Source organism: Thalia democratica, chromosome 1 (genome assembly GCF_965202585.1).
Source record: "Thalia democratica chromosome 1, ktThaDemo2.hap1.1, whole genome shotgun sequence".
NCBI classification, from domain to species: Eukaryota; Metazoa; Chordata; class Thaliacea; order Salpida; family Salpidae; genus Thalia; species Thalia democratica.
Window position 1 is genome coordinate 92,452,524 of NC_139165.1, and position 13,009 is coordinate 92,465,532.

Below are 13,009 nucleotides of genomic sequence, written 5' to 3' on the forward strand. Positions count from 1 at the left end.
GTATCTACTTACTATTGTACTTGTATTGTAATATTTATACATATTTATATCATCGTGCCTATTTATATTGTATTTTATCGCCACGCTCCGATTACGGGAAGGAAACGGAAGAAGATCAAGCCACGTACATCAAGATTCTGTAAACGAGACGGACCAACGTCGAGTGCCAGAAACTGAGCGACCGGAGACCAGTGACACGTCAAGGAGGGAATCCAGAGCACGTTTTCCTTCTAATTGTTAACTTTAAGTGTTTAGACTTATTGTGAGCTGTCATTGCGTTTATTTGTACATAATAAAACAACATTACTTAGTTTTATTATATTTAGTTATATAAATTATATAGTTATGTCCTTAAAACCCCTAAAAAAGGCATTAGTCTTGAAAGTGCCACGCACACAAACGTGCACCGAAATGAGTTGTTCCGAGACTACTGCTAACCTGGAATCTGATGAGATTGTCGAGCCTGAGACCGAGGCAATTTCGAAGGAAATCAGTTAGGCTACAAGTCCGGGTAACAATAAAGTTACGATTAAGTCAACGTTTTATTAAAAAGTTTCGAGAAAACGTCTACATCGCGGAGTTTATCTTAGTATTTTATATAACTTTACGATTGTTAATACTTTTTATAGATTTTATTTGTGTCGTAATTTAATAGTTTCTTTCTTCAGAACTAAGAATTATTATTTGAAATAAAGTAAATTGCATTTATTCAAAGTGTGTTTTATTTATAACTTAGGAAATAGTTTTGTAACTTATAATTGTAGCTACTTGTAGGTAAAGCTGTCAGTTAGTAAGTTACTGGAGACCACGTAGTTCAGACATAAACATAAAAATCATTAAAATATAGCCTTTTTGGTTAAAGTGTCTTTAAAATTTATTAAATTATTTAGGACAATTTTTTTTTACCTTTAACTTAATTATATACTAAAATAGAAGTAAACACTTATACTTTTAAAAACTTTTTATTGGTGCAATGCACCTTTGCTATAAAATGTCTTTACCTATTGTTGTGCATAGTATTGGAACTAAACCTAGAAATTCTTCCAAAATTTCAAAATTAGTAAAACCACCTGTAATAAAAATTTTAAAATTAGCAATATTTGTTGTATCAGTTTTCGCATCTTAACAGATTGATTTAAGTCCTAATTTGGTTTATGCGGTTTATAATCTTCAGAAATTTCCTAAACACGACTTTTTGTTGATATTGAAGAAATAAACAAAAATATTTTACCAACGCAAACATAAATTATTTAAATAAGTTTTCAACTTTCAACGGTATCTTTTTTAGTATTCAATTTTGCTGCTTTATAACTTGCCTAAACATTTTTTTCTGATCAGTCTGTAGTTACTAAAAATAAATATATGCGTTGTTGAAACATATTTAAGCCATTTTTTTCTCGCAATAACTTCAAACTAACGTATTGTAGTTCTTATAACTCGTCTTATAATTCACATCTGCTCATTTTAAATGCAATATTTTTATTGCAGATAAAAAATTGCTATGATGCTCAATAAAAAATTGGTTTTTTAATTAATTAATAGCTTAATAAGTTTTTGTATATTTTATTATTAATTTTCAAAAACTTAATTGTCCATTCAAGCTTAATTACAATAATTTTTAGAATTATATAAATAATTAACTGTTAATAAACTTCGGTATTTCTTTATTTTGTGAACTTTGTTTTAAATAGGGTTGCCAAACAAACAGGCTAGTTTAAAGTTTTTTTTTAAATTCAGACTAGGTTAAAGCTGTTCAAGAAATCTTTATAAAACTCAGGTTAATCTGAAACTTTTATTTCAAATAGTTTGAATAAATCTTCAAATTCTCAGAATATTTTCTTTGACTGTAGTGTAGTTTACTAATTGTAATTTTTGTCTATTTAAATACTGTGCTTTTTGTAATAATGATATTTTAGTGATGTATTTAAGCTTGATTAACATAAAAAATTTAGCTATTTTAACTTTTAGTAAACTTTTAATATAGTTTAGACATTTTTCTTTTAAAGTGGCAACTTTGTAGAAGACTAATTAATTACTAATATTAAAATTTATTAAAATATTCCAGCATTAATTATGTTAAAAAATTTGATTTAGCTTATTTACACTATAAATAGTTATTAATTTCATTAAATTAACTAATTACTGAATTTTCTAAATAGTGCAAACTGTTTAAGACGCAAAAACTATTTTCTACAGTTAAAGTTTTTTTAAAATAAGAAAAGGTAGTTTATAATATAAAAAATGTATATAAGTGAACCATAATTTTTTTTAAGCTCGGTTTTTATAGAGAGTTAGGTTGTAAGTAAAATAATAAAAGTACTTTATTAAGTTTAACTTATTAAGTATTTAAAAAACTATTTTTAGTACACATTTTATTAAGACTTAAGTATATTAAACAGTCTAAATTATAAATTAGGTAGCTAAAAGTCATTTAATGTAATAAGTGAGTAAAAGTAAAACTATCTTTGGTGTGACTAAAACTTAAAGATTATTCAAATATCACTAAAACTAGAACTGTGGCCCGCAAAAATTTAGAAAACTTTAAATTTTTCCGCGAGCACCAAGTGCCTGCCGACCCCTGGTCTAAGCCTAAGGAGCAGCTGTACGAAAAACCTTTCGGTTATTGTGTTGTACGCCACCAATAGTCTAAAATAAATAGTTATCATTATTTTTTATAACAAAAAAAACTAAAAAAGTTCGTATAGAATGTGAACCAAAATTTGAATTTACATCTAAAAACTTTTTTTTTTGTGTTTTTTTGATTAAGTTTGTTAAATATAAATGATTATATACAATTTATAAGTTCTTTGTTTAGTTTTATTTCAGTTCATGGTATGGGAAATTACCTTTTACGAAAATAAATAACCTGACAACCATTTGACTACTAATATATATACATGAAACCAATAGCTATAATTAAAACTAAGAGGGTCAGAATGACTACTAATAATATTGATAAATAATAAGTTTAATGTACATTTATGATGCAGTTAAAATTATTTATAATCTATTTTGAAATTTTATTTCACTAGAAGAGAAACCATAGTAGATTTATTTTGCAAAAATTAAACTCGAATTTTTTTGTAGATTTAATTGGTCTTAAGTATATAAACACTTAATGGAAAATGCTAGTATATCTTTATTATTATATAATTTTTATTTTAATAAAAATACTCTCTAAGTAGTTGATCCTAGGACCTTGTGTACAAAAATACTCCTTTGGTATCAAGTTGTACACCACTTCGATAATGTTTAATACCATGTCCAGGACAATAATTGGTGTTTCAATTTTATAAGGTAACGTTTTTAAAACTAATAATTAGGATCAAAAATTTTTGCTCAAAGAATACAGTCATTTAACCTTAAATCCTGAAAACACTGTAATTTTGAAAGCTATACAAAAATCTGAAAAAGCTTTAATTAGATGGTTTTCAATAAAACCTGTAATCTAACAGAAATAATTGATACCATAGAAAATCTCGAATTTTAACACTTACATGTGAAACAATTAAATTGTGTATATAGAAGTAACAAATGTTATATTCAATTAAAAAGTTGTATATTATTTAGAATTTTGATTTAAAAATATATATTTGAAGTAGCACTAGAGTAGTTTTCAGTAGTGTTACACTAACATAAACATTTTTTATCTTGAATCTATTTTACATGACAAGGATCTTTTTTACAAGAAGTAAATAAAAATTTGTAGTTTCAAAAACTTAAAAAAAGTAAAGAAACTTTTTTAAAAACCCACGGTTACCCTGCTAAAAAAATATCTTTATACTGTACTATTCTTTTACTTTTCAAGATGATAAATAGATAAGTTTTATAGTGGTATTAAGCTGAAAATTGCAGAAAGTATAAGCTTTAGTTTGGATAGAGCTTATCAGAGCGTATCTAAATAAATTAAATATTAGGTGTATAACTATTGTTTAGCAGGTTTAGCATAAAAACGTCTTTTATGGGTTTAGCTGTTTTAAATGAGTTTTACTTTTGAAAGAACTTACATGAAATGTTACAGAAACAAAATGTTTTACCGAGTTGCACTTGTTAAATTTTTTTTTTCTGTTATATCAATTATTGTACTTTGAAACTAAAAAATAATCTTTAAATAAAAACTTTTACATAAAAATTATTTAAAAAGAACTATTTTTAATCAAAATAACACTAATAGATGTTTTTAATTCATTTGTTATAAAAAAGCAAGATTTTGTTTGTCGTTTCAAGTTGTTTCAAAGCTAGAAACTGACAAGATATTTTGGTTGCTGAAACAAATTAGGCATGCAGGGGGACTTATACTAATTTTTTTTCTAAAAACTGAAAAAACAACAATATAAAATTAAAGTAACATATAAAATCCTTCACAAATCAAGTCATGGTTACATAGTAAAAAAATTGATTTGGACACATTAAGACATTTAATGGGACATTTAAAGACACAGGTACGTCTACCTTGTATTTTACAAGTTAATTTTGTTTAGGTATCAGACACTTAGTTCATTGTTGAGAAATTTTAAAATAAATTTTGAGATATAAGTGATCAAAATTGGTGAGTACAATTTTTTCTTATAAAACATAAAGACTATTTCTCCTTTGAAAAATTCTCCTTTGTTTTCTAACAAATCTTCTTCTAAAAAAATTAAAATTTTATACTTCTTATAAAGTGTCTACAAATCATAATGTTTTATATAAGATCTGATGTTAACTATGTAAAAAAATCCTCAAACACTTATGCCCTTAAGCATGAATACTGTTTTGAATTTAACAAAAAAGGAAATACTTTCTTTTAAGTTAGATTAAACATAACTAGCTTTTAATTAAAAAATTAGTACGTTTAGTTTTGTAATAAAAAAAAAAAACAGCAAAAAGATTATGTAATTTAAAGAAAACAATGACTTTAAATTAAAACTTACTAAAGTTAAAAGTTAAAAGTTATTACTTTAGAACATTTTTATCATATTATTTAAACTTTGTAAAATCTAGATTAAGCTTGAATATAAGCTTTTTTACAGGAGTTATTTAAAACTAATTAAAAACAGTAGCTTTTACAATGACGCCATATAGTATTTCTGAAAAGAGGTGCAAAATTTACAAGTATTAAAAAACTCTTAATTTGATGTTTTTAAAACTAATTAAGTTAGATAAAAATAACACAATTACATAAAACCGTTTGTAACAACATATTTAAGGCCATAGGGGGGGGGGGGGGTAAAACATGTTTTTAACAAGTTGATCTTATTTTAAAGAGTTTTTTCTAAGCATGAAGATGCTTTTTATTGTTTTTAAAAATTCAAATTATTTTTTGAGATATGACTAGTCAAAGTTGGGCCGCATAATAGGTTCCCTATGGAAAGGGAAAACTAAAACAGCGAAAAAAGACTATTTTATTTAAAATCTATCTTATCCTAAATTTTTCAATCAATCTTCTTCAAACTTTCACAGTATAATCTTTATACAATAACAAAAAAACTTTACTTTGGAATTAAAAAACATTTTTGTAAAAATATTATTATTTTGAAAAAAAAAACACTTTTTTTTTTAAATTTTTGTGATAAAATTTTTATTTTTCTACATTATTAAAATTCTAAAGTAACATTTTTTCCTTTTAATATAAAGAACATTTCCTGAAAATTTGAAGAAGATTGCTTGAAAAATGAAGGAGGAGATAGATTTTTAGTGAATTTTTAAATTTCCGAGAAAATTGACCCCAAAAAATTTGCGGTCCATACGTTTGTATTTGAAACTTTTTACAAAAAATAAAATATCTCAAAAGTTAAACGATATTTTTAAATTCTATAAAACAGGCTTGTAGTTTGTATTTAAAGCTTTCATATAAAAGCCAAAATTAATTTTTGTAAAAAAAATGTTGGACCCCCCCCCTATGGCCTTAATTTATAATTGATATTTTTAACAGTTTTTTAGTTGTTGTAGGTAGGGCATCTGCTCTTCACCCCATGCAACACCCCTTAAATAATTTTAAGATTTTTTTATGCGAAATTTATTGCAGCATGATATAAACTCTCTTTTTAAAACAGGGTTGCCACACACTCAGGGAATTCAGGGAAACTCAGGGAATTTTTAAGTTGTAAAAAATCTCAGGGAGGCTAAGGGGATTTTGATTGCTTTTTTAACTCAGGGAAACTCAGGGCAGTTTTGGTTTTTTCTAAAAATTTCAGGAGAAATTTAAGATTTTTTGAAAAATCTCAGGGAATTATTTTCTAGATCTAGAATGAGATTTAGGTATTCCAGTTTCAATATTTTGTTCAAAAAAATTAGTTTTATTTATTTTTAAGTGCTTATTTAGAAATTTTGTAGCCTTACTGCTAGTTCTTCAATATTCTTTGAATTAACATTGTAATTTTTTGATAAATAATAAAATTTTTAAGGATTTGAGAAAACTCAGGGAACTTTGGGGAAGTTTTAGGTTACTAAGGGAAATTTCTGGTCACTCAGGGAAGATTTTTTGACTCAAAGAGTACCAACCCTGTTAAAAGCTTGTGCACTTGTTTGTATATAAAAATTTAGCTGAAGAGTTTGTATTTTATAAATAAAGATTAGACTTAGAAATTTTGAAATTGGTTGCTAAAAAGTTTAAAAGAAAACTTTTTTTTTATTTAAATTTCTTTTTTTTTGTAATAAATTATTGAGTTTCCCAAATGTTATAAGTTTGGACTTGGTATCTCAAAAGTCACTTTAGGTTTCAACAAATAGTTTTTTTTTTTAAACTTAAAAGCTAAAACAAACGTTTGTTAAAAATCTAATTTTTAAGTCAAATTAATTGTAACGAAATATTTAATTAAGTTTTTTCTTTAAGAAATTTTGTATATCTCAAAATTTTGATCAATTTACAATATTTTTCCAGTATAAGTTTTGTTATAGTAATTTGTTCACGTTGGCATGAGCTCTGTAGATATAGAAACAAAAGTTGAAAGTGTAAGTTTAAAAATTGTTTTGAGTTATGCCTACAGTTTTATTTGAAACTCTTGTAGTTGAATTATGTTTAAAAAGTTGCTAGAAATTTAAGAATTTTTCTTAGACTAATAAAAACTATTTAGTTAAAAAACTTTTAAACCCTCTATAAACAGTTAATAGTTATTTTTAATCACATAGGGCATACGCTTTGATATAAATGAAAGACTGTGTAAAATAAAAATTATTTTAAGCAACTAATAATTATTAAATTAGTTTTTAACTTTATTTTTCTTCCCGTTAAATTAATTTAAACAATTAAGTAAAAAGTGTTGAAAAATCTCACAAAAAACTAGTTTTAATGAAATATGGTTTATTTAAGTATGATATTGTAAAATTATACCTTTTGAATCAAATGCACATAATACCTAACTTTGTTTTTAAATTTGAAGACTTTTATAATCTCCAATTCTAAGGTTTTATTTTTGCCACTGTTTATAATTTTTTTTTTAGGTTTTACAAGCAATATTAAAAGTTGACGATGACTCAAACGATACACCAAAGGTAAACAAAAAGCTCATGAGAAGAAAGTCAATGTTAAAAGGTTTGTTTTACAAGTGTTATCTACTTTAATTGATTACTCAAAAGAAATTAGTAATTTTTTTAAATGTTTTTATATATTCTAATTGATTGAAGAAAATGTATATTGTAATCTGTCTACTATAAGATGGTCAATCTGTCTACTAAAGTCGATACAGTTGAACCAACTACATTGACTTTACAAGTATAATAAGTAGCTTTGATTTTTTACCAAACTGTTTAAATTTATTTATTTGTAAAACTTTAATCTGTTAAAACTTGGTAAGACAACATTTTAATGCGATTACAAATTTATATTTAAACAGCAATACAATAAAAATTTATATAATTGATTTTAACAAACTGTAATTTACCAATTAAGACAATGATTTTTTTTGTCTCATGCTAATATTTTTTTGATGTTTTACCATTTTTTTACTAAAAGTTAAAAGAAAAAACTTTAGATATTATTACTAGTTATTGTTGAATTTATTTTTAAATACATAAGCAATGCTTATAAACTGTATTACTGTAGTCAAGCCTGGGATGGGAGCGGAAGCCTTATGGAAAGAATTGCAAAGAAGTTCAAGAGAACAGCTTATCAAAATGGATAGAAAAATATCTGATGATCTAAAAGTTAATTTTTGTTGTTTGAAATTGTATAACTTTTAAGTATTAATCATTTAAGAAAAGTTTATAATTTTAGGTTTTACCTTTTAGGCTTATATAATTAAAAAAACATTGTAGTTTGTATAAGATTTTTAATTTATATTTTTGTTTAATATATTTATATAATCATGTATATATATTTTTCTTTATGTCTAATAAATCAGTTTGATTTTAATTACTAAAGTTTAACTGTGTAAAATAATTACTTTCAACAAAAACATTCTTAAGTTTTGCTCTACTTTTTAAGCTTATATGAGTGTCTTTCTTTAGCAATACTGTACAAAAAAATACTAAATTTGAATATATAAAACTCTGTAAATTTACTTACTTTATTACACTTCTTAGCTAATCTTAAATTAATTGTACATGATTTATACTGTTCAAGAAAATAACCAACGTTTTATTTGTAATTTTTGTTTTTTTGGAATAAAGTTATGCAATACTTTATATTTCAATTTTTGTTTTGTTGTAAAATTAAAATTTTTCTTTGTTTTAAGCAAATAAGCATTAAATTTATTACAAAACTTTGATAAATCCATTCCAACCTATTAATAACTTGTTGATTGTTAAAAAAAGTAAAAAGCATAAATTTTAGTATCTCATTAATTAAGCGATGTCCTAAACAAACTAATGAAACAACAGAAAAGTTATGGAGCTCATTTAAGAAACAACATTAGTCAAAACAAACCAATATACATGAGAAATTTCACCGAAAACACTGATGTCAACAACATAGAAATGTTGTATGACAATACTGAACGGGTGAGTTTAAATTAAAATAAAATAAATCTTAGGCTAGGAACATATAATAGTTTTGAGACTTAGGTGTGTATTGTAATCAACAGAGATTTAAAGTCAAAAGCTTAAGTTAAATAACAAAATTTTAAAATAATGTCTACAATATGTATATTATTAACTTTAGTTGGAACTTATAAATTTTAAAACGAAATTAAAATTTAAACATTTTTTTTGCTATTTTTACAATTTTAAAAAGTTGAACTATTAAAGTTTAAACAAAGTTAACTAGTTTAGTTTTCTATAATATTAAGTGTTGGTACATTTTTCTAAATTAACTTACTAAAAAATGTTCAATAACTTACTAATTTTAGGAAAAAACGCAAGTGAGTATTCAGCACACGAACATAATGTACAAGAGATCGCAGCAAAACATGAAAAGAACCGCCATATTGCTGGAAAACGACAGAAGAAACGAGCTTGCACTGGAAAATACCCTTGACGAGTTAGTTTTAATTTTAACTAAAAATAAGTTTCATAAACTGCCAGTAATAAAAAAAAAGATACAAAATATAAATTTACTGATCAGCGAAAATACTTTTGCATTTGCAGATTTTTTCCTGAGAACGAGTTTTCGAAACCAGTGTTGGAAATTTCAGACTCGGAAGAATCTGTGAGATCAGAGTTAGAGGAAGTTGAAGATCAGGAGCTATTGAATGATGAAGACTTCCAAGGAAACCTACTGTTCCTCACCGAACTAAACGAGGATAATTTTGTGTGTGAGAACGAAGTGGCAACGAGTGAAGCTGGTGTAAGTGAAGAAGATTTTCGTGTCAAGTTCAGCCGACAGAAACCGATGGCAATGGTGAGTTTTAAATAAAAAAAATAGAAAATGGTTTTATTAACGTAATTTCATTAGCTTCTACAAATTATTTCACACACGAGAACTTAGTATGATAGTTTTAATTTTTCTATGTATTTCGTAAAATTATTTAGTATTTAGTAATATTAGTTAACACAAAATAGTTAACATAATATATTTAAGAAATATTTTGTTTGAATTTTTAACAGTAGATTTATCCTTATTGACATCATTGAAAATAACTATGATCTACGATTATCAGTGATTTAATTATTTTTTCATATAAATTCACTGGTATATATAACTTTTTGTATGGTTGTTTTTGTTAAAGCTTTTTATTTTTAATTTTTCGTTTTAATTACAATTTCTTAAATTTAAGCATGAATAGAATTTTTTATACTATAACGATTAGTTATAAAAAGTGCTGTTCGTACATTTTTTTCAATCTTAACCAGTTTCCAAAACTTTTTATAATAAGGCACCCTTTGAAGAAATTAAAATCAATGGCCCCCTCTAATAAGATTTTTCAAAACCAAGCTTTAGCATTTTAAAAAGTATTCTCTTTATTATTAACTCCAGTTTATCTAAAGTAAACTTTAAATTACAATTTTATGCCCCCCCCCCTCCCCGATATTTGCAGCGTATGCCCCCTCACTTTCTTTAATGGCCATTTTTTGGTATCCCTGTTCGTTAGTTTAAAGTTTCAAAACTGCCCTTAAATACGCCGAAGACCTTTTTTTGATCATCAACTCAAGAAAATCTAATGTAAGTTTAAAAATACTACATTACAGATCTTTTACTAGTCACGGGCCCCCTTTCGCAGCATATGGTCCCAAATTTCTTTAATGACCCAATTTGGGAAACCCTGATCTAAACAAAAGTGCTAGTTATATGTTTATTTTATAAAGGATCACAAAAAGTATTAAAACTAAAAGCGGATAAAAATTAAGTTTGTGAAGTCTAATATTTATCCTATATTAGTTAAATCATACTTATAATTTATTGCATAAGTTTAGTTTTATGAGTTTTATATGTTACACATAAATTTTATTTTTTAATTAATAAACTAACATACGAAAATTTATTTGAATTTATTATTACATGATATATAAAATAACTGTTATTAAACACTTAACATTTCCAAATAATGTTCAATCTAATGTTTTTGTAAAATTCATTAATTTAAATTACTGATGAAACTTACTTATTGAGATACTAACTTTTTGTTATATAAAGTCTACTACAATTTTTGCTTAAATTTTAAGCAGTTAATTAGTTTTTACCTGCAAACAACATTTTTAGATCACTGACGTTCCTGGTTACAGTTCGGAATCCCGATCTCAAACAACTGAAATGAAGAATTTCAACCGAATAGTTCATCCCACGGAAGATTTGTTACGTCATATTCAAAATCGTCACAGTGATGACAGTGACGAAATAAAGATTTCCGATTTAGTTGAATACTCAGCTCACACTATTGTGTCAAGATCGAGTAGCCGTCGAAATCGAGATAACAATTAGTTTTTTTTTTACTTTCTGTTTTGTACCACATAATCATTATTTAAAAAAATTAGCTCAATTATTATTGTTATTTTAATCCATCTATCTTAATACATCCAAATTAGAAGTTTAATTAAAATGATTCAATCACGTAGCCATAATTTTTTGTGTAAAAGCACTGTTTTGAAAATGTATCACTTTTTTATATTTGAGATAAAGTTTTGTTGTGATGTTTTAGTTGGTCTTTTTTGATTCCTGGAACTATTTTCTTTTGAAACATCCATGCAGTATTCTTATTTACTTTTTAATTTTGTGTCTAAGATTTTGTGTTCGTTTTAATATTTGGTTGAAAAATTATTTTTTTCTTTAAAATATATTTTTATATTAGCTCCATTTTTGTTTTAAAGTTTAGATTGCTTTTAGCTGTGATTTTCAAGCTTTTTAAAAGCTGTACACAGTAGTTTAAAATTTCTATGCACATTATACTAATGAGTACACAATTTATTTTAAAATGTGTTAAAAAAATAATTTAGTTGTAGTTTTTAATACTCAGTATAATATAAAACTTGCTAAATATTACCAAATTTTGTTTAAAAACACTTTAAAATAAGATACATGTCAAAATGTTTTAGGTCCTCATCTAGTTTTATGTGAACAGAAAACCTTACACTAGTGCACACTTTCAAATATTATGGTTATATTTTATAACGTAAATGTTTAAAATGTTTTTAAACTTCAAACTGATGCAAACTATGTAGTAGTAAAACACTTTATTTCACTGTGATTTATTAATTTTTTTTATACTGTTCACTGTTACCTTCAAAGACTTCAATTTCATGTTGATCATTTTTATTTTTTTAAACAAAATTGTAGTAGTTATCTTTTTGTTTCACTGTATTTTTATCTATTAAGATTCACAAAAACTTGTTAATAAACTTATAATGTAAATCATATTTTATTTATAATAAAGTCAACATAAATTTAAAGTTATGAAAAATATTTAAATATTCATTAACATAATACTATATTGCTCTAAAGTATTTTTTTAAACTATGGCAAATCTTTTTTTTTTGTTGAGAAACGCAAGATTTTTCATTGTAAATAGTTTTATTAAATTAGTTTTGAAAATGTTTTTGTTCTCTTAATATCATGTAACTAAGCCTTGTTAAGTTCAAGGAACTTCGTAACTTTCCATACAACGAAAAAAATTATGGGTTTTATTTAAAGTAGTTACAATGTTTTTAAGATTCTATAAAGCACATACTATCTATTTTTTTTCTAATATTGCTTAGTTTTATATAAAATGAAAAGTGTTTTTTTCTAAAGTATATTATTCTTTTAATATTTTATTGGCAAACAAAATGAAGTATCTATTAGAATATAAATTTACTTGTATCAACCACAAACCTATATACAAATTTGTTAACTTTTCAATTTTGATTACCTAATGATAAACTAAAACTGTTTTCAATTTTGCAAAATTTTCAAACGATAATATACATATGTTACTAAAATTAGTGATCTACTGATTCCGGACATTTTAATAACTTGTATCCGGCTGGGTCCGAATGTTATTTTGAAATCCGGATCCTCGTTTTTATTTGACATTTGGATTCATAAGTCTTTCTAATTTCCACTAATATCTAATGTAATTTTCAAAACTGACCTAAATTAGGCTCATAACCCTTTTTTACTCTTTCTCAATCAACTCTAGAATATCTTGTGTAAGTTTCATGTTTTCTCGTAATATCTAGT

General features: G+C 25.0%; 1 protein-coding gene across 1 annotated transcript; it reads left to right on the forward strand.

Moving 5' to 3' along the window:
* The first annotated feature begins 411 nt into the window (after positions 1-411).
* On the forward strand, positions 412-11,381 carry LOC145841176 (uncharacterized). The gene is made up of 6 exons (XM_082948550.1): positions 412-493; positions 8,024-8,124; positions 8,800-8,919; positions 9,267-9,397; positions 9,505-9,757; positions 11,057-11,381. Exons 1-6 carry the CDS (start codon positions 412-414, stop codon positions 11,273-11,275), a joined length of 906 nt encoding a protein of 301 aa, XP_082804676.1. The 3' UTR covers positions 11,276-11,381.
* The last annotated feature ends 1,628 nt before the right edge of the window (positions 11,382-13,009 follow it).

What these genes read in the sequence shown, in the direction of transcription:
- LOC145841176 (XM_082948550.1), top strand. Translation starts at nt 412, where the DNA reads ATGAGTTGTTCCGAGACTACTGCTAACCTGGAATCTGATGAGATTGTC. An exon ending in AAATATCTGATGATCTAAAA is followed by an intron (nt 8,125 to 8,799) that starts GTTAATTTTTGT and finishes ATGAAACAACAG; the next exon opens with AAAAGTTATGGAGCTCATTT. An exon ending in TGTATGACAATACTGAACGG is followed by an intron (nt 8,920 to 9,266) that starts GTGAGTTTAAAT and finishes TACTAATTTTAG; the next exon opens with GAAAAAACGCAAGTGAGTAT.